Source organism: Phragmites australis, chromosome 9 (genome assembly GCF_958298935.1).
Source record: "Phragmites australis chromosome 9, lpPhrAust1.1, whole genome shotgun sequence".
Classification (NCBI taxonomy): Eukaryota; Viridiplantae; Streptophyta; class Magnoliopsida; order Poales; family Poaceae; genus Phragmites; species Phragmites australis.
The window spans coordinates 29,497,910-29,525,286 of NC_084929.1; the positions used below are offsets into that span (position 1 = coordinate 29,497,910).

The 27,377-nt window shown below is 45.5% G+C and overlaps 1 protein-coding gene across 1 annotated transcript; it reads left to right on the forward strand.

The window, feature by feature from the left end:
* Positions 1-8,577: 8,577 nt before the first annotated feature.
* LOC133928126 (uncharacterized mitochondrial protein AtMg00810-like) lies at positions 8,578-10,019 on the forward strand. Its single transcript, XM_062374392.1, has 3 exons — positions 8,578-9,419; positions 9,885-9,945; positions 10,005-10,019. The coding sequence occupies exons 1-3, from the start codon at positions 8,578-8,580 to the stop codon at positions 10,017-10,019; spliced, it is 918 nt and encodes a 305-aa protein (XP_062230376.1).
* Positions 10,020-27,377: the final 17,358 nt, after the last annotated feature.

Below are 27,377 nucleotides of genomic sequence, written 5' to 3' on the forward strand. Positions count from 1 at the left end.
AGCTCACAGGCATTACTAGGGAGTCACCATCAGACACTCTTTCGAAGACTTAGGGTTTCAGACTCTCTACCGAGACTCAAGCTTCCGGAGACCATGAGGCTCCTTAGGCCACTGCCTCTCAGGACGGGGGAAGCAGCTGGCCTCTGCAGAGAATCTCAACAAGAGGAGAACACTCACTGCGATTGGTCTGACACGAAGTGACCAGCAATTGATTCTAATACATGTGATGGGCACCCTGACATATGTGAAAATGCGACATCGTGCCACAATTGACAACTGGCTCAGTATCACGCCCTTCGATGGCATTAGCTCATGGGCTCTCAGACCTGCAAAGCCTCTGGAGCTCCTAGGCTCTGGAGTTACCCTGGAGCCTGCCTACCCTCAAAGCATGAGGGGAGTGGGAGTCATCAAATCTCCATAAAGATCTACTAGAGGGAGTCCGCCGGTTGTCTTTCGCCTGCTACGAAGTTACCATTATTAAATGCCGGTCACTCCAGCAACCAGCCTAACACTGGATGTCCCTGTACCTGCCGTGGTAGATACTATCTTCTGGGCAAGGATAAAAATACTTTACCTAGGCCCGAGCCTTGTAATTTGGCCGGTCCTAGATCCTTGTTACATAGAAACAACTTGTATGCTACACCTTAGAGAGCACTATAAATACCAAACCATGGCTATCGGGCCAAGGGACCAATCTTTTGACGATCAATACATTTGGTGTTATCCTCGCTCTTGTCTTCTTCTCGAAGCTTGAGTTTCCTCTCTAAAAAAGCTCTCGCCACATCTTATATATGGAAGACATTTTTCCTCCACAACAACTTGCTAGATCAAGCGAGTTGAAATCCATCTGCGAAGTTGAAGCCAGAAGTTGCAGCAAGAAATCGTCTCGATGAAATATTAGACAGCGAGCATGACACTGGAAGTTGACTTCAATCAATAAAAGAGAGAGATCTAGAGGTTCGGTGAATCCAGCAAGTCAACCATAAATCGTCCCGACGAGAAATCCGTTGTCAAGCTTTGATGATAGAGCTAGTATAGATTTTGGTGTGTCTATTTTGTTGTTCAGTAAAGCAATATTTAATGTCTCCATGGGATATTTAGGCCCCATTTAGTTGCAAGAAACGTTTTAGATTCTCTGATGATTCTCTAGAATCTCTGCCAAACATGCTAAAACGTGAAATATTTCACCTTAAATCACCTGAAACATTTCTCTTTTTTAACATACGAGAGGATCAACCAAAATGATGTTTCACCCATTTCGTTTCACTTCTAGGTCATTTTTCTTTAAGAATATGAATCCAAAATCCCTGCCAAACATTTTCAAAAAATTGAGGGGGATTCACCAGAGAAACGTTTTCAGGGAGAATTTGAAACCGAAACATTTCTGGGAGAATCTGGAGCCCTGCCAAACGAGCTATTATGGTTATAGGGATAGGCATGTCCAGAATTTTTAAATCTCTATGATTCCTGGCCGGACTCATCTCACATGAAGTTTTGGAGGCCGGACTCCTCACGTGAAGTTTCTTTCCAAATGTGAAATTTCTTTCTAATATATGGTAAATACTAATTTTTGGTCGTGCAAACTAAAGCATCTCGGTCCGCACACTATTTCCTGTTGTGCGATATGGCTCCTACGGTCCTCCTCATGAGTCTGCTCCTCACTCCATCGATTCCTCCGCTCCCCAAAATATCTCTCTTCCCACCGTTCTCTCTTCCCCAAACCTCTCTCACTCCAACTAAAAAAACTCTCTCTTGATCTGCTTATGAATCCAAACTCATCCACGAATCCTCCTCGAGCAAGCGCAACGCAGCAAGTCAGCGTGCAGGCGGCGTCCAGGTGGGGGTTGGGGGCGGCTCGATGCTCAAGTAGTAAGGCGACACGTGTAACCCATAGCTCACAACCAACAGAGGTGGGTGAATCCCTTATCCATAAATCCCAATCCGGCAGGGGCACAGTGGAGGCATCGATGGTCATCTCTGGCTATAGCCTGGTCCACCATCATTTCCTATGTTGCTCCATTTCGGTTTTATGCTTCTTGACCTTGATTCATGTTTCTCGGTGGAGCAGATATGGTTATCGTGGCGGTGTTCCAGATGGCAACTTGCTACTCTGCTCGTCATGGTCTCCCAGGAGCTTAGACTCTACCAGGTCATGCACAGCAGCCTCGATAGTCCTCGCCGCCACCGGATGCTCAAGCTCCTTCATCAACAACGGGGCCACACGCACGCGCACGGCAGACACACCGTGGTCGCCATCCTTCCTGCACTCAATCCCACCAACAGCTGGTGCAAATGCATTCAAGCCACGACATCATTCTCAAGGTTGAGCGAGCAACCTCACCAGCATTCCCTCCTCCATGTTTGTGGGTTTGCACATTGGTTTTGTGGGTACCTTTTTGTTCTATTCTGATTTCTGTTTTTTCATTTGTACCGATTTGTCTCTATTGCTTTAACTACTTTTTGAATTTTGTCCACAAATGTTAAGTTTCCTATATGTCGCTTTAAATTTACTTTTCCAAATGTGTCAAAATGCTTTTTCAGTTGTGTATGCAGTTATGCAAATTTGTTTCTCAAATTCATCTACTTTGCTTTCTGAGTTCATTGAATTTGCTTGTAACTTGAAACTAATATGCTTTCTTTTTTGCAAATTCACCAATAAATGTATCTGGTGAAACAACCACCTTGTACAGAATGGCATGGCCAGCTTGCCGCAAGCGCATGAACAAGGAGGGGCCTGAATATGATCGTGCTAGCGCTGCACTGGAGGGGGTGATTAATTAGTGGGAAGGCCGGACAGGGTGATTAGGGTGAATGCCACAAGTGCATGATTGCATTGATCTGCTTACAGAGATGTAACAAATTTCTTATGATTTCCACTGATTTGCCTTTTGCACTCCAGATACTGTTTGTTTGTTTTGCACTTCAAGTACTCTTTGTTTGTTTCGCATTCCAAATACTCAAAATGTGAAATCAATGTTTAATGTGCATACATCTTAGGAGAAAAAAGTGTCATGCAAATTTAGCTTCTTTTATAGCTTTTTATTTGTTTTGCATCCACGGTAAGACAAATCTAGTTATTTAGTTAGGCTACTTAACTATTTTTGAGAAGCATATTTTTGTGAATTGATAAGAAATTGTTTCCCCAAATGTGTAGCAGAAAGTACATAAAAAAGTAGATTGCAAAGTTAATTGTTCATTCCCTTTTTTTTCCCCTCTGGTTGTAATCAAGGCCTTTGCTGGATTACCTTTCTCATTATTTGTTTAAATCATTTTCAATCAACAGGTTAAAGACAATAGTGAGTACTTGCATTCTGGACCACCATTTCTCATATTTCTTCATCCTGCTTTAGGTCCATTTTGGGATATCATACGACAAAAGGTATGTTATTGTAACAGACTGACAGTAAACAGTGAACATGAGATCGGTAATTTTCTCCTCCTATAATAGAGAAATATTCTATATGAGATATGTTTTTTTATCTGCAATTAGCTAAGCTTCATTGAGAAGGGCAGTGTTATTTTCCTCTATTCACCACTTTGCCTGTATAGTTTTGAGCAGCAAGATTGACAAGGGAATTGCTTACCATCTGTCTCATGAACATTGAGCAGAACAGTTACCTGTCACGTGGCAATGCTTGAGACATCTCGGATATACACTTTGATCTGCATTTAGCTCACATGCCCCAAAATTTCTGCCAAAAGAGGCCGATCTCTTGTTTAGGACAGAAAACACATCATACCACAATATCTCAACGCATATAGAATAAACACCATTCTACTGTTGGGTGCTGTGACATGTTCCTTTTACCTGATATGCATAAAACACAAACGTTGAGCATGAAAGAGTTTGGAACATCCTTCTATCTGACTGTTTAGTTGCTAGTTCTTGCATTTTGAATCATGGTTCTCTATCTATCGTTTCTCTAGTTACCTTAGCTACTTTTGGTGGTCATCTTAATCTTCACCCATGCAGTTCATAGGTGGCTCTGTTTCTAAAGGTTCAGAGTTGCAAATAGAGGTTGCTGAATTTCTATGGAAAGATGTTGAGGTAATCATCAAAAAGATGATTTTGCATGTACTTTGCCTCTATGTATCGAATTAACTTTATTTGTTTACTTCTTAGCTGGATGGAAGCCTTATTATTCTAGCTGATAATGTCATGGGTTCAACCAAGAGGAACGGAAATTGTGAACAAATACTGCACTATGGTGCCAGGTAGCATTCCACTCTAGACACATAGCTGCTATAAACATCTATCGTGTAGATATGGAACTCTAATGTAGTAATGTCGTGTGTTGAAAGGTGTGGGAGATGCAGACTGCAAAGTGTTAAAATTATGAATGAAGGGATCAATTGGATTTCTCCTGGTAACGTCTATTGGAAGCATGATGTTGAGAGATCAGAATCTGTAAAGATTATTCTTCAGGGAAATGCAGAATTTGAGGCAAAAGATGTAGTCTTGAAGGTGAAATTATTAAGAAACAGTGCATTTTTTCCCGTTCGCTGTCCTCTGTTGTAAAGCTCGTGTGTGTAGTGCCTGAGTCCATGACGTGTGTGGACCGGCGAATAGCTAGGAGATGCTCGCGACGTCCATTTGATCACGTCGCGGCGAGTCCGCGCGCACGGCGCGCACACCGCGCGTTTCGCTCGGAATTGAGGCTTGCATGGGATGGCAAGCACGCTGTCGAGTTGAGCGGGTAGTGCCTCACGTTCTCGTTCTTTGTTTTCCTTATATAGTGCATCTATACAACAGAAAACACTGCTTCAAATTGAGTGGCACAAAAATCGCCCGGTGTTCGTGTATTTCCATAAGAGTTTGCGTGCGTTGTTCTCACCGGCGGCGCCAACATTTGGCATCAGAGCTCCGGCTAGATCCTGTTCTCCCGTGAGCGCACCGAGATGGTAGGCTCCGGCGGGTCGAGGACGCCTCCCCGCGGTTCCTCTCCGGCAGGTCGCACCGGGACGCCGCCGCCGCGAGTTCGCGTCTCGCCACCGGCTCGAGGCCAGACTCCGCCGCGCCGGTCCACTCCACGCGGGCGCGTCCAGACGCCGCCGTCGCGAGCTCATCGCTCGCCGCCGCGTCAGTCGTCCCCGCCGCGCACACCGCCGCGCCGATCGCCGCCGAGTCGATCGCCCCCGCGTCGCACCCCGCCGCGCCATTCGCCTTCGACAAGGCGGTTCGTCTCCCCGTCTCCGCCGCCACGGCGAGGCCGGCGTCGAAACTCGGACGGCGAGGTGGTCCAGCGAGTCTTCAAGGAGGTCGGCGGCGGATCCGCGTACCCTGTCCTCACGAAGACAAACTACAACGAGTGGAGCCTTCTCATGAGGGTGAAGCTCCAAGCGCGCGGGCTCTGGGAAGCCGTCCGCTACGGCGACATCGACTATCAGGAGGATCGGATGGCGCTCGACGCCATCCTCGGCGCCGTCCCGACAAAGATGATTCCGTCCCTGGCGGTCAAGGCCACGGCAATGGAAGCGTGGGACGCCATCGCCGCCGTCCGCATTGGCACCGACCGCGTCCGCAAGGCCACGACCCAGAAGCTGTGGCGCGAGTGGGACCGTCTGGCGTTCCGTGACGGCGAGAGCGTCGACGAATTCGCTCTTCGGCTGTCCGGCTTGATGCACTCGCTGCAGACGCACGTCGGCGACATCGACGAGGAGAAGGCCGTCGCCAAGTTCCTGTGCATCGTCCCGAAGAAGTACTCGCAGATCGCACTCTCGATTGAGACGCTCCTCGACTTGAGTGAGCTGTCCATCGAGGAGTTAACCGGGCGTTTCAAGGCTGTTGACGACCGCGACGACGAGGCGCCGACCAAGCCCGTCACCATCGGCGGCAAGCTGTACTTCACGGAGGCGCAGTGGTCCGCACGCCAAAAGGAGAAGCAGAAGGGAGAAGGCTCATCGAAGAACTCCCGCGATCGCCGCCGCCGGCCTCAGAGGAAGAAGAATGCCGGCAAGTCGGGGAACATCGCTGACGGCAAGGACGATGAGTCCAAGGAGGCCTCGCGCGATGACAAGTGCAGAAATTGCGGGCGCCATGGCCACTGGGCCAAGGACTGTCACCAGCCAAAGAAGGAACGGGCCAACTTCGCGCAGGTTGACGAGGACGCCCCGGCGCTTCTGATGGCGCGCACCTGCGTGCTGGTCTCGGTCACCATCAACACCACGTGCGCGGACGTTGAAGGGCGCGCCCTGGCGTATCTCGGGCAGGAGGGAGTCAGCTGCGACGACGCCTGGTACCTCGACACGGGCGCGAGCAACCACATGACGGGGCGCCGCGACGCGTTCACCGACCTCGACACCGATGTCGTCGGCTCCGTCAAGTTTGACGACGCTTCCTCCGTCGAGATTCACGGGCGCGGCACTGTGCTGTTCGAGCTGGCCAATGGTGAGCATCGAGCATTGACTGACGTCTATTACATTCTGAGGCTGCGCAGCAACATTGTCAGCCTCGGCCAACTCGAGGAAAATGGCTGCCACGTCACCATCGACAATGGTGTCCTTCGCGTCCGCGACAGGCAGCGTCGGCTCCTGGTCAAGGTGCTACGCGCCCGGAACCGGCTGTACACGATCCGGCTGCCGCTCGCCCGGCCTGTCTGCCTCATGGCGCGTCAAGACGACGAGGCCTGGCAGTGGCATGGCCGCTTCGGGCATCTGAACTTCGACGCACTTCGTCTTCTGGCGCGCCGCGACATGGTGCGTGGGCTGCCGCTTCTCGACCACGTCGACCAACTCTGCGACTGCTGCATCATGTCCAAGCAGCGCCGAGCTCCCTTCTCCAAGCACGCCAACTATCGAGCCGAGGGGCTGCTTGATCTAGTCCACGGCGACATCCGCGGACCCGTGGCGCTGGCAACACCGGGTGGACGCCGCTACTTCCTCCTCCTCGTCGACGACCTTAGCCGCTACATGTGGCTACTGCTGCTGTCTGAGAAGTCCGAGGCGGCCAAGGCTATCATGCAGTTCCAGGCCATGGTAGAGACGGAGACAGGGAGAAAGCTGCGCGTGCTCCGGACGGACAATGGCGGAGAGTTCACGTCCGTCGAGTTCGCGACTTACTGCTCCGACCACGGCGTCCGACGACATCTCTCCGCTCCCTACTCTCCACAGCAGAATGGAGTTGTAGAGCGGCGAAACCAGATGGTGGTGGCTACGGCGAGATGCTTGCTCAAGGCAAGGGGAATGCCAGCTGAGTTCTGGGGAGAGGCAATCACTACTGCTGTCTTTCTCCTGAACAGATCGCCGACAAGAAGTGTGGACAGCAAGACACCTTTTGAGGTATGGCACGGTCGAAAACCTAACGTGCATTTTCTTCAAACTTTCGGCTGCATTGCCTACGTGAAGGTCGTCAAGCCACACCTCCCCAAGCTTGCTGATCGGAGCAAGGCCATGGTGTTCCTCGGCTATGAGCCGGGCACCAAGGCGTACCGCGTCATCGACCCCTCCACCAGGCGCGTGCACGTCACACGCGACGTCGTCTTCGATGAAGGTGCACGCTGGGATTGGAGCACGGACAAGCCCAGTGCTGCACCCGCGCTGGACACCGGCGGCTGTGACTTCACCGTCGAGTATGAGGAGATCTTTGCTCCGGGAGCAGGGAGTGCATCACCAGGTCGCAAGCGTTCGACTGCTTCACCGGCTGCTGCGACTACTGTGCCTGCTACTGCGTCCACTCCGCCAAGTGTTGCAACCACTCCGCCGAGTGCAGTGACCACGCCGCCGAGCGCGCACACTGCGACGCCCGGCTCGCCAACTGCACAGATGGAGTTCGCTAGCCCGCCATCCGCGTTCTCGGACGCAGTGGATGCCGACCACGATGACAGCGCGCCGCTGCGCTTCCGCACCCTCAACAATCTGCTCGACGGCGCCTCTCCAGTCGGGCACGTTCCCCGGCACCTCGACGACAACGAGCTATATCTCTTGGTTGCTGAAGAGCCGAGCACGTTCGAGCAAGCCGACGGCAACCACGCATGGCGCCGCGCCATGGAAGAGGAGCTGGCATCCGTGGAGGGGAACCGCACCTGGGATCTCGTCGAGCTCCCTCGAGGCCACCGCGCGATCGGCCTCAAGTGGGTGTTCAAGCTCAAGAAGGATCCGACCGGCGCCGTCGTCAAGCACAAGGCGCGGCTGGTCGCGAAGGGATATGTGCAGCGCCAAGGTGTTGACTTCGAAGAGGTGTTCGCCCCAGTAGCTCGCATTGAATCAGTGCGGCTGCTGCTCGCTCTCGCGGCGCATGAAGGATGGCCAGTGCACCACATGGATGTTAAATCCGCCTTCTTGAACGGTGAGCTGCGCGAAGAGGTGTACGTGTCTCAGCCACCTGGTTTTGCAATGAAGGGACAGGAACACAAAGTCTACAGGCTGCACAAAGCTCTGTACGGGCTACGTCAAGCCCCTCGCGCCTGGAACACCAAGCTCGACCACTACCTCTTGTCGCTTGGTTTCAGGCGAAGCACCACAGAGCACGCCGTGTACGCGTGAGGAGAGCGCGCGGCGCGACTGCTAGTTGGAGTCTACGTCGACGACTTAATCATCGTCGGCAAGAGCTGCTCTGAGATAGACAAGTTCAAAGACCAGATGAAGAAGCAATTCAAGATGACTGACCTTGGCCTGCTGAGTTTCTACCTTGGGATAGAAGTGAAGCAAAGCAGTGATGGCATCATTTTGAATCAGTCAGCATATGCAAAGCGCATACTGGACAAGGCTGGTTTGGGGGAGTGCAATCCTTGTCACATTCCCATTGAACCTCGTCTGAAGCTCGGCAAGAACAGCTCGGCTCCACCAACAGATCAAACTGAGTACCGCAGCATCGTGGGCAGCCTGCGGTATTTGGTTCACACTCGGCCAGACATTGTCTATGCGGTCAGGTATGTAAGCCGATTCATGGAATCGCCGACCACCGAGCATCTCGCCACCTTGAAGAAGATCCTTCGGTATGTGGCCGGGTCGCTCACTCTTGGCTACCGTTTCATTCAGGCAACCTCGGAGCCGCGACTAGTTGGTTACAGCGACAGCGACATGGCTGGGGACATTGACACTCGGAAGAGCACAACTGGGATGTTCTTCTTCCTCGGGCCGAATCCTGTGTGCTGGCAGTCCAACAAGCAGAAGGTCGTGGCGCTGTCCACTTGTGAAGCTGAGTACATTGCCGCTGCATCAGCTGCTTGCCAAGGGGTGTGGCTGGCGCGACTACTTGGCGAGCTCAGAGGAGAAGAGGCCCGCTGCGTCGAGCTCCGCATCGACAACAAGTCGGCTATCTCCTTGAGTAAGAACCCTGTCCTCCATGATAGAAGCAAGCACATAGATACACGTTATCACTACCTACGGGAGTGCGTGGAGGATGGCAGGATCATGACGGAGTTCATCTGCTCAGCCGGCCAACTGGCCGATATCTTGACGAAGGGGCTCGCCCGAGCCAGGTTTGAGGAACTCCGTTCAAAGATTGGCATGGTTAGGGTTTAGACTTGCTTTCTGTTTTCCAATAAACACACTAGCTTTAGGGAGTGAATTTGTTGTAAAGCTCGTGTGTGTAGTGCCTGAGTCCATGACGTGTGTGGACCGGCGAATAGCTAGGAGATGCTCGCGACGTCCATTTGATCACGTCGCGGCGAGTCCGCGCGCACGGCGCGCACACCGCGCGTTTCGCTCGGAATTGAGGCTTGCATGGGATGGCATGCACGCTGCCGAGTTGAGCGGGTAGTGCCTCACGTTCTCGTTCTTTGTTTTCCTTATATAGTGCATCTATACAACATAAAACGCTGCTTCAAATTGAGTGGCACAAAAATCGCCCGGTGTTCGTGTATTTCCATAAGAGTTTGCGTGCGTTGTTCTCACCGGCGGCGCCAACATCCTCTGTCTATTTTCTGATTTCCTTGTTCTATCAGGGTAGCCATATATTTGAAGTTCCCAATGGCCACAGAATGTGCATCGTTCATGACAGAGCAGGTACGCTAGTTAACTGTTTCCTATTTGGTTATCTGTTCTCTTTGTTAATTGTTTACTAGTTGATGAGTGAGTGAACCTTGTTGGCCTCCACTTTGATACAGTCCAATCATCTGTTGTACTCAATGGTTTAAATTGCGGTTCTCGTGGTGTCACGGCTATAGCGGATATCGGAAGCTATCCTACATCGTGATCATATAGAAAAATATCAAATATAATTTTTATTTATTGTGTAAGATACCACGGTAGTTGTCAAAAACGTAGTTATCACTTAAAACAGCAATCAACATGTGCACTAAACCTTAAGCAATAGTGTTGTTCATGTAACCGGGACAATATATAAGGCTTTTGCTTTCATCTACAATTTCTTCATACCCCCAAGCTGGTTCTGTTGGTTGGGTTGACGCCCTTTTTTTTTTCAAGAATGTGCCTAAACACGTTATTTCATTAAGAGGAAAGAGATACAAACAACCACACCACCGCGCCTAGGAGACCTAGAGCGGTTGATTACAAAACGTGAGGATTACACGTTAAAACAAAAACGACCAGAAGCGAGATCGACAACGTGCCTAAGGAGGCTGGAGAAGCAACAGCAGCCGCCTGTTGCCGGATTGGACCCAGCAGCGCCCTTCATCTAGAATTTTTCTGCTCAGAGGACCCGCCAAGGTTGCAGCATGGTCGACACCCTTATATTTGTAGCGATTGTTAATTCACTAGCAGTAGTAGGCATGTTCACGTAAAAGGCTAAAAAAAATAAAATAAGAAGCACACAATAAGCACTAGTTTGTACTACACGCTGTCTCCATCATACACACATACATGAATGCTACTAGACACTAGCTAGAAAGTACAGAACAATTTGCACTACCACATAGATGGTGAGGAGCATCAATGAGCTAATCAAGATCTGGTCACATATCTTTGAATCAAGGTTCAGAAATGATTTTGAGTGTAGCAGGCACGGACCGCTAAACGAGCTATAGCAGCTGTAGCGGCGTTAGCAGAATTTACAGGTTTAGCTTAGCGTTTGAGTGTCTAAAATGCTATAGCGGTGAGGCTATTTTAATCCTTGGTGCTTTAAAACTTTTGTCTTCTAAAGTTTAAATCATTATATTCCTGCTATTGTGTGCTAAGTATATTACCTAGGTCTAATTTTTTTCTCACTAAGAATATATGTATTTAGATTTCTAAGTAAATTTCATGAAACTACAACTATTTTGACACAATATCGACAGGATAACAACTTTTAGGGTCTATTTCACAGATCCACAACTATTTTGACACTTTTTACCACATGACTACAACTTTGTAACAAAATAGGCCCCAAATGTAAATTTCATAGAACTACAATTAACTTTTATGTTGGTCAAAAAGTTGTAGTTGTGTTGCAACTAATGTCAAAATAGTTGTAGTTCTGTGAAATAGCCCCAAAAGTTATAGTTATAATTTTGTGAAAATTGCTCTTTCAGAAAAGAGTCATGCACATATGCATCAAAAAATTTCCTACAGGATTTGCGGTCCAAATGCATTAGTTGTTCTGAAAACCTAAAAGCTTGCTTCTATCATTATCCCCCCCCCCCCCCCATAATTACTTCAGCATCTGATGTGCCTCAATAAATTTCCCTTGTCCATCAGTGTTTGTTGTTAAATTAGATTCTATAAGCAAGGAAATGACGGACAGTCGAACCTGGTACTGGAAGTATACTGTTGACGGCGCCCATGTAAAGTCGAATATGGTAGAATTATAAGGACATAGTATAAACTGTAGATTCTTGATTCATTGATTTCCAGCTACCTTGATTTTATTGAGGGCACGCTTGACCAGTTAATATGGTTGACTTTAGGCCAGCTTGTAGGTGGTGTTGTAAAGATAAGGGGGTATCGTCTTTATACAGTACTCCGTCCGATTGCAAATGTAAGTCGTTTTAGACTTGTGCATAAGAATTAAGAAAGTAGATCAAATGATCTTGTTGCCCTTTATTTATTCTGTATTGAAAAAATAATTCATTTATTTATGAGAGTGATAGCATTTATTAAACAAGGGCAAGATGGGAACAAAAGAGAAAAAAATGCATAGAAGTTCGAGAATAACTTATATTTAGAGAATAGTTAAGAAGGCTAAAACGACCTACATTTACAACCAGAGGGAGTACATTTGAATATCAATGCCCACTATTCTCTTCATTGTTTAAGAGGTGATGTAAGAGAATAAATATTTTTCAAATATGAGGAGAATACTCATTCTCCGAAAATTTTATCCATCAGTGTTGTATTAGTAGTTAGTTTATGGATGTCACTCTATTACAGCTTCTCCCACTTCAGATATGTCAGGACTCAGGATCACCTCTTTTAGTAAAATGCCATTCTGTAAATTGTATTGCCTCTGGAAGTATGTTTCACTCTTAGTGGTGTTTTCCAGGAAATGTTTTATTTTTGCTGCCTGCCTTATCTTTGATCTGGAGCATTGGTGATCAAACCCGGATCTGGCTTCTACACGGGTAAGGAAAACTATGTACTGTACCAAATACTTGGATCTGAGGTCATTTGCATATTTGTTAAATAAAATTAGAAAACTCAACATGTTGTTGACTTGTTGGCCGTTGAGATTGTATTCTCAACATATTGTATATTGTCCAAGCTAAAAACACCGATACACCCCTGATCGAGCGTATCCGTATCAGATACATTATTCGATACGACTAGGATATGTATCTATCGCGTATCAGGGAAAAAAGAAAAAAAAACAAAAATCGGATACATGCTAGATACTTGGACGATACATCTCTGATACGACCCAGCCCAAGTCGACAAGGTCCCTTCCGTGACCTAAGCATGACCCTCTTGGTCTCTCGACACTCAACACTCAACCGCCTCTCTCCGCAGCTGCAGTGAGTGCTCGGCGATAGGCCACGTGACCACGTGCCGGCCGCAACCGACGATGACCTCCACCAGCAAAGACTGCCGCACTGGCTTCTATTCTTTGCCTCGACTGGACCATGTAGTCATACACTGCCGCCTGACCTGCTTGCAGCGGCAACAGGTGAGCAACTGCGAGCACCCTCCTCACTTCTTACAGCCACAACTGCGAACCGGCACCCGGAGATGACCGCCTAACCAGTGAGTTCTTCTCCCCCTTCCCCTTTTCCCCCTCCTGATTGGCTTAGTTTAGCATATCTGTAGGTTCAAGTTCAATGCTTCAATTTGTAGTCCGTTCTCTGCAAGTTCAAGTTCAATGCTTCAATTTGTACTAGTGTACTCTAGGTTCAATGCTTCAACTTCAATTTGCAGTTTAGTTAATACTTTATAGTCTGTACACCGTACTTAATTAGTGCTTTTCTTTTTTTACATTCAGATGGAAACTTCTAGTAGTGGTGGTGCAACCTCAAGTGCTCGATCCATCACCGATCTCAAGGCTCCACTGTGGGATCGTGTCACAATTTTAAACAAATCGGCTGCAGGTGGAGGCAATGCTAGATGGAGATGCAATTACTGTTCACTTGAAAATTTTTGTAGCGACAGTAGAGTGGAATCTCACTTGCTGAAAAAGTCCAACAAGGGAATCAATATGTGTCCGAAGGTGACAATAAATGAGCTTAGCCAGATGAGGAGAGAAGTTGTAGCTGCCAAAGAACAATTAGAAAGATCAAAACAAAGAACCGTAATTCAATCTGTTTTCTCTCACTTTTATACACTATGCACTTGTGGTTTGTAATTGTAACAGTCTTCTACATTCTTTTTTAGCCTTGGCTGTTGGCTACTTGGAACATCGGAATGGTTGCCGGAAAAGAGAGAAGAAATGGCATTAGAACAAGGTAATTTGTTCTTGCTATTATTATATGTATTATATTAATTATTTTTTAAAAAAGTCAAACATATCCGTGTATTGGGGTTTTTAGGAAAATGGTGTATCCACGTATCCGTATCGACCGGATACTGACACATGTATCCGTATCGGTGCTGCTTACTTAGTAGTTAGTTTATGGATGTCACACTATTACAGCTTCTCCGACTTCAGGTATGTCAGGACTCAGGATCACCTCTTTTAGTAAAATGCCATTATGTACATTGTATTGCCTTTGAAAGTATGTTTCATTCTTAGTGGTGTTTTTCAGGAAATATTTTATTTTTGCTGCCTGCCTTGTCCTTGATCTGTAGCATTGGTGATCAAACCCGGATCTGGCTTCTGCACGGGTATGGAAAACTACGAACTGTACCAAATACTTGGATCTGAGGTCATTTGCATATTTGTTAAATAAAATTAGAAAACTCAACACGTTGTTGACTTGTTGGCAGTTGAGATTGTATTCTCAACAGATTGTGTATTGTCAAAGTGTCAGTGTTCCTTTGAACTGAATTGCACAGTAGTTGTAGTTAATCAAAATCAATTAGCCTATTCCCCTTGGATCACTGTGCAAAGATGTTGGCTTACATTTGACAAACAAATCGATTTGCTAAAATGTATTATTTGAATGAGCTGCAGTTGTATTCCAAATTCTTATTATTTAAGAGTTTTGTTGACTTATTGTCAATGTAAAGGTTATAGTTATTTCGGATTTAGTAAATTGGTGTGCATGACCTAAAAAACGATATTTACTTGATTGTTCGGATCATCTGTACCAATGACTGGGATATCCATTTGCAGTTGTGCATCTTTTCACAGCAACCTGCATAATAGTGAAATGCATATCTAGACCTGTTAGCTAATGTTGTTCTGAGCTATTAATCGTATGCTTTAAGATCCACATTTCCATCAAGTACATCCACTGCAACATGTGTGACTATTTGACTGTTCATTTAACTCCATCCGAAGGTTGCTTCTCTGTAGTTTTATTTAGCTTTAAACAACGTTTCAAGAGGATATTCGACATCAATTGTGACTCACCTTTTCAAACGTTGACTACTGGCATTGATTATGTTTGGTAATGCAACCTAGTGTTGAGGCTTAGTTTGCGTTTTTCTCAGGGCGATTTGATGCATAATTTAATTCCATGGGATCACTGTCATATTAATCTAGTACTACCTGTTCCCCAGATACTAAGGTAAAGCACTGATGTGGTCCGCTAGATTCACCTTGCCAGATCCAAGAGGCCAGCCTGATATTGATTCCTTTATTATGGTATCAGAAGAAGTTTATCTCAATGAAGTCAACTTGGTGTCTTCATTATTCAGCAATGTTACAGGATGGTGGACATGTCTCCCAGCATTTTGAGGTCAGCCATAAATTACACAAACTCACGGAACACAATTTTTATGAGTAAGACTGTTCGAAGATGAGCCTATTTTTTATTTATTTTGTAGTATCTTCCGGATAAACGTGAAACATGGTTTATAAGTTTTTTTAAATTCAAAAATAGACTCAATTTTATAGGATAACCCGGATTTGAATGGTCTCACCAAATGGTGAGTTTTTCCAATTCATAGTCTTGATCGCCTGGTCAGTAGTTTTCCGACCGACTAGACGGTTAGGGGCTAGAGCTTTTAAGATCTGTAGTTTGTTTTTGTGCAGCGGATAGGTTTCGTTCTACCCAAAAGATCATATTATTGGGATGGGGTCAAAATTACTACTCGCGCAATGTCGAAGGTATGGGCGTTCAAGGGATGATGACCACGAGGCCACGAGTCCTAAATCGAGTCGAGGGCTGGTCACCCCTGACGGGCTCATCATGCGAAGGGTCATTCTAAGCAACAGGAACCTTGCTGGTGAGCACCTCGAACCTACGCGTGTGGGGGTTAAAATTACTACTCGCGTAGTGTCGAAGATATAGGTGTTTGAGGGATGACGACAACGAGTACACGAGTCCTAAATTGGGTCGAGCACTGGTCGGCCCTGATGGGCTCATCATGCTAAGGGCCATCTTAAACGCTAGGAACCTTGCCGATGAGCACCCCGAACCTACTCATGTGGGGGTCAAAATTACTACTCGCGCAGTGTCGAAGGTACGAGCGTACGAGGGATGATGACCACGAGTCCTAAATCGGATCGAGCGCTGGTCACCCCGGATGGGCTCGTCATGCTAAGGACCATCCTAATTGCTAGCAACCTTGTTGGTGAGCAACCCGAAACTACTCATGCGGGGGTCAAAATTACTACTCGTGCAGTGTCGAAGGTATGGACGTCCGAGGGATGACGACCATGAGGCCACGAGTCCTAAATCGAGTTGAATGCTGGTCGCCCCCGATGGGCTTGTCATGCTAAGGGCCATCCTAAGCGCCAGGAACCTTCTAGCGAGCACCCTGAACCTAGTCGCCACTCGAACACATGAAAAATTTACATGAAGACTGATCCTTCTATTACAAAGCGACCACCTGGGCAGCTCCGAGGGGCTAGATCTAAACAGTCTATTCAGTACACACGAGACCCAAAAACATATGGTAGTGGATCAAACTGGACAGACCAAAGAAGGGAGTGAACAGTGGAGATATATGAGTTTGTGAGTTCATGGAGCTCCTCGGTGGTCTTTGTGGCACTGGCAAAGCCTTCACAGACTGTCAGGAAGAGGTCTGTATCCGGAAGGTGCTCGTGGATGCAATCTAGGGCAAGACATGCATCGGTGGCTCTGACATCTAGCAAGTGGTCACCTACCATCACGCGTAGCCTATCCTCAAGGTCACTCGCCTCCTTAGAGGCCTCCAAAAACCAGTCGATGTGACCAGTCATGGTGCCTTCAGGCGTTGGGCAAACATGAACAGCGGCAGACTGCAGCAACGAGTCAAAGGGTGTAAAAGCTCAGCTGAGGCGAACATAGAAATATTTCCGCCACTGGTCACTTTCTCTGGCCATCTACTCTAGGTCTCTCTGTGCCATAAGCAGCTCCTCCTGACAAGCTAGTCAATGAAACATGTCGCAAATCACATAAAAACTAGGGGTGAAAATGGATGGCTGTGTATCCGAATTATCCGATATCCGTATTCGTTTCTGAAATGGATACTAAAATGGATACATTTGAATTCATTTTCGAGATTTAGATTCAAATGTGGATATCCGAATTCGAGATATATCCGATTCGTATCCGTATCTGCCAACCAGGGAACCAAATTTTGCTAAAGTTTTAGAAATTTTAGAGGTAAGTGAAATTCTGGCCCAATCAAATTGGAACAAATTTCAATCATATTTGATAATTTTTCAGTCAAATTTGATCAAATTTCAGTCAAATTTGGCCAAAAGTTTAAATTTTCGACATGAATTTCGAACCAAATTTCTAAAATTCTATCCCAATCAAATTAGAACAAATTTTAGTCAAGTTTTACCAAATTTCATTCAAATTTCATCAAAAATTTAAATTCCAGACATGAATTTTGAAGATTGAGTAGATATCCGAATGTGAATTCGAATTCGGACTATCCGGATCCGTATTCGCATTCAGATTAAAATATGGTAAATCATACTATCCGAATAAAAACCAATCGATCGGGTCAAACTCGGCTAGCCTAAGACTAACGCGTGGCTAAGTGGTGCTAGGATCAACGCACCTCAAAGATCACCATGCGGGTTCTCTCGCTAGACCGCAACTCTCAGCTCACATTCAGCCACCAATTTCTAGATACGTCGGTCAACATAATCTTCAATAAGTGTTGTTAGGGGTTCAAGGCGAGCATGTGGGTCGGAGAATTCTAGTCACACCACTTGTAGCCAACACTGGTCGTAGGCGTTGTCGGTAGGTGCGGTCAGGAGCTTGGAGTGGGAGGGAGTTTTAGTCATTTCAGGGCTTCTACGATTAGGGTGGCAACAACAAAACCCATTAGAGAAATCAAAAGGTTTCATCCAATATAATACAAAACCTAAATTACAGTTTGATATTTACTTCTCTGCGACCTCCACCTAGAAGATGGATCCCACATAGTCCACCGCCCCTTGGTACTCCTCCTACAGTCTCTCCTCGGCTACGGGCCTGGCTACCGCAACCTCCTCACGGCTGCGGTAGCACAGGAGGATGTTCCCCGTCGCATCCCTCACCTCCTGCGCCACATCCTCGGCAACCCTTGCCGCCAAAATACCTAAGAGATCGGAAAACTTTTTCGAGAGAACCTTGGTGGCATAGGCCCAGGCCTGGGCTGTACGTGGGTCCTTCGACTCGATGATCTCTAGCTTGAGGCTCCTTAGGGCTCCTTGAATGCCTTAAAAGTATCTTGGAGAATGCTACAAGTGTTGCTCTCGTCCTCCCTGAGTTGGGTGTGTTCGGTAGCAAGTGCGGCTTTTTCTCGCTGGAGCTCACCACACTTTTGCTAGAGCACGAGTCGCACCTCCTTTTCTTCGGCCAGCTACCTCTCCAGTTTAGTGCACCTGCTAGCAGCCGCTTCTTTATCGTCAATCAACTTGTGGATAGAGGCTGGGAAGCGGGATGCTAGGGAGAGCAAGTCGAAGGCCAAAATGGGCTCCACGACCAGCTCAGTAGGTACGGGAGCCACGGTCGATGCTCCCAAAGTCAGAGCTGCTATAGGATAGGGGGTCGAAACATGTTGCTGAGGTATTGGTGGAGGAGTTACAACCGGGCCCCTGGGTGTGGTCAAGGACTTACGATGACAACAGATTTACGAAATCAAGAAAAGAAAGAAAACTCCAAGTATCTGCGCCTAACCCAAAACCTTACTGTGGCGGCAGAGTGGTGAGCACGAACCTGGACCTTGTAAAGCCACTGGGTCAACTGGTCGGGGAGGATAGTCCAGCAGTTGAGTCGTCGGAGCTCGGTGTCCTGCGAGCACGTTTGGATGCCTCTACGGTAGACGGGCCCTCCGTCGGTCTCTTCTCCGCTACATTGACGCTGGGTCGGCGGAGGCCTGACCGCTCCCGGTTTGGTCAAAGCATGATTGGTCGGAGCAAGTCTAGTCGAGACACACTTGGTCGGAGCAAGTCTGGTTAGGGTGACGCTAGTTAACCCTCTGCAGACCAGCGCCACCAACAGAACCGCCGCCCGCGGTCCTACCCGACTCTAAGCAGTCTGGTTGCCTCCTCGACCAGTTGGGCCGACATTGCGACCAGATGGGTGGCCAGCCGGAGCGGCACTAGATGGTGGAGAAGGCATGCTAGCAGCTAGATCAACTTCCTAGGCAGTTTCCGTGATCTCGTCAATTATCAAACGCAAGACATCGACCTCGAGAAAACCCTGCAGCGACGCAAACCATGAAACGCAGATCCAAGAGAAGACTTGAAGATGGAAGTTCCTAGAAAAAGGCCAAAGATACCAATCTGAGTCGAGCCCTCTCTAACGGGGAGAGGTCGCACAATAGAGGAGCGTCTCGCAGTGGGCCATCCTTCATCGGGATTGCCGCAATGAGGAATTTGACCCATGACTCGACGGTCTCGTTAGAGAGATCTACATAAGAGGGATACTTAAGACACCACACAAATAAAATAAGGGTGCCATGAAAACGGTTGTGATATTACCTAAAGAGCTCTCCCTGGTGACGTCATCACTCCCAGTGTACTTGTATGTCAAATTTGCTCTTTTCCTCAAAGGGCACAACCGGCGCTTGATGAAGTCACGGGCAACATCTGATCTGGTCAGCCCAGCGTTTGCAAGGTTTTTGACCTGAGCTGCGAGGCTCAACAGCTCCGAAGTGGTCGCAGGGGAGTTCCCCCATCTCTCGGAGACCTATGCTGGTCTGTTCGCCACGCAAATGTTGTCCAAGGAATCCTCCGTCTTGAGGTAGAACCATTCTTCCCTCCAGCTCGATCATGACGACTTAAGGCCCATCTCAAAGTAGGAGCCTACGTTGCCGTCGTGAAGGTAGAATTCGCAACTCCCGGTGGCTGGCCCAGTCTGCAACTTGGTTGTATAAAAGTACATGAAGAGATCAAGGCATGGCTCGACCCCAATAAATTTCTCGAACATGTGAGCAAAGACGCTCAACATGATGATGAAATTGGGATTAAGGTGGAGGTGACAGATATCATAGAAGGAGATGATAATTGTGAAGAATTCGGAAAAGGGCGGCATAAGGCTAGCCAAAAAGAAAGAGGCAAATAGCATGATCTCCCCCTTGTGGGGAGCAGGCACGTCCTCCCCCGAGCGGTACCCTGAAGAAAGGCGGCAAGGGAGCAGACGGTTGTCATACATCTACTTCAGCTTCGCCACAGTGCACTTAGACTTGGAAAAATCTAGCTCTTTACTAGTGCGCGAAGCCATTGGGAGCAGCAGGGATGGCTACAAAAACATGAGTGGAGATGAAGACGATGGGCTCTGAGCGCAAGGGCTTGAAGGCTGTGGGGGATGGCAAAAGGATTTATGGGCAAGTTTTGGCTTTTCAATTTATAGGACCAGTGCAATATTCCAACTGTCGCAAGGGGCTCAGCCGTCTCAAATTTTGAAAGGCCACGCTTTGGGGGCTGAAATTCCCTCAGGTCCAATGGAAATCAATGTCTCTCTCTCCCATGATGTTTCTCTCTCTCTCTCTCTCTCTCTCTCTCTCTCTCTCTCTCTGGAAGTTTAAAATCTCCCCTCGGGACGTGGTTTTGTGGGCCCACCATGAAAGTGGACTGCATTGATGGCCACTCCCAGAGTGAACTCGTGTTAACCTAGGGCCTAGGTGGCCTGACCAGGTCCATCCGCGACCACGCGGTGAACCATTCAAATCACCACATCCGTGAGGGAGCTTAAGAGCTACTATTGGTCTTTTTCCTATCAACTATTATTCATCACTTCTTCATTTCTTTGAGTCTTTCACATATAGCATTTTTATCAATGATTAAAGCAATGAAGAGAGTTTAATCATGACAAAATTTAATTTAAGTTGTTGTTGGATTTAAAAATTCATGACAAAACTACATCCTACATATATATATATATATATATATATATATATATATATATATATATATATATATATATATATATATATATATATATATATATATATATATATATATATATATATATATATATATATATATATATATATATATATATATATGAAGGTGTAAAAACTCTCATGCAGCATAAACATTGACTTTAAAAGTCACATATGTATTGAATATAATACCCATCATATTTCATTGTTTTCTCATTTTTAAACTCCGAGACATAAGAACTCCCCTTTAAAACAACCTCATAGGATGAATAACACCAAGTTCTCCCCGAAGAAAAGTAAAACGAGAAGAATCCAATGGTTTTATGAAAATACCTGCCAATTGCTGTTTAGTATCCACACAGAGAAGTTCAATGTTCCCTTTTTCCACATTGTCTCTAAGAAAATGAAATCTGATGTCAATGTGTTTAGTCTAAGAATGTTCCACAGGGTTTTTAGTAATACTTATAGCACTAGTGTTATCACAGAAAAGTGGAACACTCTCTAAATTAACCATATAATCTTTAAGTGTAGCAGCTATATAAAAGAGTTTGTGAACAACAACTAACAGTAGCTACATATTCAGATTTAATAGTAGATTATGCAACAGAAGACTGTTTTCTAGTGACCATGCAACAAGAAAATTACCCAAGAAATAACATGTAACAAATGTACCTTTTCTATCAATTCTACAACCTCCAAAATCAGCATAAAAAAAGGCTCTTAAGCTAATACAAGACGAAATAGAAAGTTATATGCCAAAGTCTTAAGTGCCATGAAGATACCTAAGAATCCGTTTGATAGCTTATCGATGTGAAGCACATGGGGAAGCTTGAAATCATGCACATAAGCATACAACAAATTGTATGTTTGGTCTTAAAGCAGTGAGATACAAAAGTCATCAAATCATGCTTTTTCATGTAGATTAAATGATCAATCTTAGTGTTGATCCTCTTGAGTTCCATCTTCAATCTTAAGATGAGTTTAGCGGTCTTAAGATACATTTCTTCATCACTTGAGGTATTTTTCTCATCTTTTTTATTGCTCTCTTTATGTTTATCATCATCATCTTCGCTTGAGCTTGACTCTTGATCTTGTCTTCTCATCTTCTCTTTCATGTGTGGGCAATGAGCCCGCTTGCTTGTGGGAGCAAAGTTCTTAGCATCAGATGAGGATGAGCCTTCAACCTTCATGTTCATAGTCATCTCATAAGCAGTGATTTTGCCGAGAATTTGGTTTAGAGTCATCTTGCTAATATTATTATTGTCGTAGATGATGGAGATAATCAACTTGTACTTTGAAAAAAGAGGCTAAAGTATTCTTCTCACCACTTGATTGTCTCTAATTGATTTCAAACTTAGCCCATTGATCTCATTGATAAGAATATTCAAACATGAGTACGTGTCATTAGCACCTTTATGGGAAAGTTGTTTAATGCCATTGAGTTGAGAGACTGGCGCATGATATTTCTTATTGCTCACATCCTTTGTGCCTTTATGTATTTCAATGAGACTAGTACAAATATCATGAGTATTGGTAAGATAATAAACTTGATTAAATGCATCAATGCTTAGAGATGGTAAAAGGATACTCTTCGCTAAAGCATCGAATTGTCTCTCCTTGATTGTAACATGTTGTTTCATCTCCCTCTCCGGTGACTCTCCAAACATCTAAACCTTTGGCTTGCAAATAACAAGTTATTAGAATTTTCTAACGGAGGAAATAAGTGCTATCAAAATGTGGAGCACTACCGGTATCCATCCTAACCCCGGACGTCATAACTCACTAGGCGGTGAAGTCTAACAGATCAAAATGAGAACACAACTCAAATGCTACTTGAATTGATGTATCCTTGTGAAAGGTGTGAACCCCGACTCAGATATCAATTGAAAGGGTTGATGACGTACTAAGAGGGGGGGTGAATTAGGACATTTAAAACTAGGGGTCTGTTTGGTAGAACTCTCCCTAATCTAAATTCTCTGCAAAGAGTGATTCTCTGAAGTAAGTGATTCTATGGCTGAAAGTGATTATCTAAAATAAAATATATGGAGGAAGTGATTATGTGAGGGAAGTGAATTAGAGGAAGCTGCTTTTTTCAGCTCCCCAGCTTCTAGTTCATTTCAGAGAATCACTCCTATGGATTCTACTCAGGGAGCTAAAAGCTGAAAGCTGCTGTTTGGCAGAGCTCCCCCTGATTCTAGCTGGGAAGCTGCTCTGAGAATTCTACCAAATAGGCCCTAATTGGCTCCAAAAACTTCACAAGACAAACATATATCAATTTCTATCTAAATGTGCTCTAGGTTAATCTAGTGTGTCTACTCCACCATTCAAAGGCATGCAACCTTTAGCCAATCCTAACAAACTACTCTATGAAGGTAAACATGCAAGGAAAGATTGCAAGGAGAAACGTAAATAAGGTAGAGAGAGAAAACTCGGCACAAGAGATTTTTATCTCGTGGTATCACTGACATAAACATCACCCTTAGTCCATATTGTAGCGAAAATGGCCCTATTATGCCATGATTGTGATTTTGGTGATTAATAATAACATAGTCAATGGGACTAATATATTTGTCAAGTATATATTTTAGCAGGTCTCATGGATGCAATACATGAAGAAGTCACTGGAGTTGGGATAAAGTTTTGTTGAATTAGATAAATCTCAGGAGATTTGTTCTCACCGGATAGTCCGGTAAACTGAAGGCTATACTCACCGGTGTATTTTCAGCAGAGAAGAAAGACCTCACCAAATAGTTCGGTGTTAGGCCTGAGTACACAAAGGAGCATTTTCCAGAAAGATGGAAAACTGAGCTGAAATCATATTGTACTCATCGGAAGGTCTGGTGCTCAGGAATTGCACACACATGAGTGTTTTCACTCAGAGGAGGAAGTAAATGATTTCATCGGATAGTCCGGTGATCTATGTACTTTACACACCAGAGCATTTGTTCTAGAGAAGACTGCAACTATCGAAGACTAAAGATCAATATATCGGAAGGTCCGATGATTAGATGACAGTGTACACCGGGGCATTTTGTAGGGAGTTTGCAAAGAGATGGAAATCAACACACCAGAAGGTAAGGTGATCAGAAGATCTACACAGCGGATAGTTGTTGAACAATGAAGAAGATAGCTCGATCAGGCTCAAGACAACATATCGGATAGTCTGGTGATGGAAGTGAAGGATACACCGAAAAATCCGGTGTTCATAATTTATTTGAGTGGGGTTCTAACGGCTAGTATCCACTGATGTCACACCGGATGATCCGGTGCTTGTACTATTATTGTCATCGGATCATCTGGTGTTCATAGTAAAGTTAACCCATTGGAGCAACGGCTAGTTGACGGGTTTGAGGCTATATATACCCACCCACTCGGTCATTTGAAGGTGCTGGAGTCCAGAGAAGCTTATATACATTTGAGAAGACATCCAAGTAATCAAAGTGCCAATAGTGTTCATCCAAGGCGATTAAGCACACCATTAGAGAGTGATTAGTGCTTATAGGTCTATAGAGACGTGTTGCTAGGTGCTACAACCTAGAGAATGGATTAAGGAGTAATCCAACCGTGTACCAAGAGGTACGCCGTCGTGTTGGAGTCTTTTTGACTTGCCGGTAACTTGTTGGCCCTTCAACTTAATGTGGAGCGACGACAGGAAGATTATGCAAGGACATAGAGGCCCTTGTCTTTGTGACTAAAGCTCCGAAGTGAAGACAGTGTACAGGTGACCGAAAGAGAGGTTAGTGGTGAGACATCGCGTTGGTGGTTTGGTGGTTCATCGTACTTGAGGCCTTGTCTTGGTGACTTGGTATCTCAAGAGTCGTGACCAAAAGAGATTTATCAACTGGGAGCGTATCCTTTATGGAGCTCCAACATGGAATAGAGGTGGCTTGTGTGCCACTGATACCACGAGATAAAAATCCCTTGTGCTGAGTTTATCTCTCTACCTAATTTATGTTTCCACATTTATATTCTTGAAATTTACCTTGATAGAGTAGGTTACAATCCTCTTGAGCAATAGAGTAGACACACGAGATAAACCTAGAGCATATTTAGATAGAAATTAATATATATTTATCTTGTGAAATTTTTGGAGCTATTAGTTTTTCAATGTCCTAATTCACATCTCTCTTAGGATATCACCATTCCTCACACACATTGCAGCAGCCACCTTAATATGAACAAGGGTTCCCGATCTTCCGAAAGGTTCTGGTAACTCTCGATTTGGTGGAAACGAGACACAAGTCGATCCGGCTTCCGAACAACACGATCCGAAACCCCGCAATCGCAGCACCACGTCTCCTCTGGTTATCAACCGGTGTTGCACGGTTGACCTCGCCAAGAAGGCTAAAATCCTTGCCTGCGAATCGAAGAACACAAGCAAGAACAAGGAAGAATGCAACCAAATTGCAGATGAATGATTAATCTCACGAGTTGGGGTCTCACAAACCGACGAAACGGCGAAACTGTTCTTGACAGAATAATCTAAGCAAAACCCAACCCTAATTAGGGCGGCGGCTACTGTATATAAAGGATTAGGGTCGGCCAAGGACCCCTAGACGCGTCCCTAATGGACTCCAACACGATACATGGCCCAACGGACCAAAAACGGTGACGCAGCACCGGGACAGATTCTGGATGCTAATTTGTTTCGACGTTTCCCGTTGACTCAGAAGGAATTTGGACCTCAAACCAACGCCATTGGTTTCCTTATGAAATTATCTTTCCAACCATATGTGAATCGTCGAAAACGGAGTCCGGATGCGTCCTGGGCGTCCGTTTTATTGCTCGCTGGTCCTGGAGGCCGAGGCTGATTCGGACTCGAGTTGTACTGGACCTCCTGCTGTTGTTGGACGTCCTAGCTGCTCCTCCACGCCTCCAAGCCTTCCTCTATGTGTTTCCTTGTCCTCTCCATGATTCCTAAACAACACATAATCATTAGGTAGTAATCTATTCTCAAAATTATATAAAGAGTTGCTTAGGAACGAGCTCACCTCTAAATTTAATTGTCGTGCGCGAGCTCTTGTGATTGGACCTTGAAAGTTCAATGGAGGATCATTGTATGTATCCGAGGGAGTGATGTCCTCATCATCCTCCCCCTCTTGAATTGGAGTCGTCCTCGACTCAAGCTCATCATCGGCTCCCAAGTAAGGTTTCAAATCTGCAATGTTAAAAGAAGGACTAACCCCGAACTCGGGTGGCAACTCAAGTTTATATGCATTATCATTTATTTTCTCAATTATCTTATAAGGACCAGCAGCTCTTGGCATTAATTTAGACTTACGCAGCTCTGGAAACCTATCTTTTCTTAAATGTAACCACACTAAATCACCCGGTTCAAGTTTGACTTCTTTCCTACCTTCACTACCAGCAATTCTATACTTTTCATTCATCTTTTCGATATTTATTTTAGTTGTTTCATGCAACTTACGAATAAAATCAGCACGTGCACTAGCATCACTATGTGTTCTTTCAGTGGTAGGTAAAGGCAAAAGATCAATAGGAGCGCGAGGGGTAAAACCATACACTACCTGAAAAGGACTTACCTTGGTGGTAGAATGTGTTGCCCGATTATAAGCAAACTCCACGTGGGGCAAACATTCTTCCCACATCTTCAAATTTTTCTTCAAAATAGCTCTCAACATGGTACCCAAAGTGCGGTTTACTACCTCCATTTGGCCATCAGTTTGTGGGTGGCAAGTAGTAGAAAACAATAGTTTTGTACCCAACTTATTCCATAGAGTGCGCCAAAAGTGACTCAAAAATTTAGCGTCGCGATCTGAAACAATAGTAGAAGGCATACCATGCAAGCGAACAATCTCTTTGAAAAAGAGGTCAGCAATATAAACGGCATCATCACTTTTATGACAAGGTATAAAATGTGCCATCTTAGAAAAACGATCTACAACAACAAAAATGCTATCCCTCCCCCTCTTAGTCCTAGGCAATCCCAAAACAAAGTCCATCGAAATATCTGCCCAAGGAATAGAAGGAACAGGAAGAGGCATATACAAACCATGTGGATTCAAGCGAGACTTAGCCTTTTGACATGTGGTACAGCGTGCCACGAACCGCTCAACATCTCTCCTCATCTTTGGCCAAAAGAAATGTGTGGCCAACATATCCTCTGTCTTCTTAGCACCAAAATGTCCCATCAATCCTCCTCCATGTGCTTCCTGCAACAACAAAAGACGAACGGAACCAACTGGAATGCATAGACGGTTAGCTCTAAACATAAATCCATCATTGATCACAAACTTGTTCCATGTACGTCCCTCTTTACAGTTCAGCAATACATCTTTAAAATCAGGATCAAGCACATATTGTTCTTTTATTGAGTCAAGTCCAAAAATTCTATAATCAAGTTGGGACAACAAAGCATATCGTCTAGACAAAGCATCAGCAATTATATTATCCTTCCCTTTCTTGTGTTTGATAACATAAGGAAAAGATTCAATAAATTCAACCCACTTAGCATGTCTACGATTCAGATTATTTTGAGAACGAAGATACTTAAGCGATTCATGATCTGAATGTATAACAAATTCTTTAGGCCACAAATAATGACGCCACGTCTCTAAAGAACGTACAAGTGCATACAATTCCTTATCATACGTAGAGTAATTAAGAACAGGGCCATGCAATTTTTCGCT

Bases quoted from the DNA above. Each gene is read 5' to 3' on its own strand.
- LOC133928126 (XM_062374392.1), top strand. From the start codon at position 8,578: ATGAAGAAGCAATTCAAGATGACTGACCTTGGCCTGCTGAGTTTCTAC. The intron at 9,420-9,884 runs GTTTGAGGAACT...TTGTTCTATCAG, and splicing joins AAGGGGCTCGCCCGAGCCAG to GGTAGCCATATATTTGAAGT.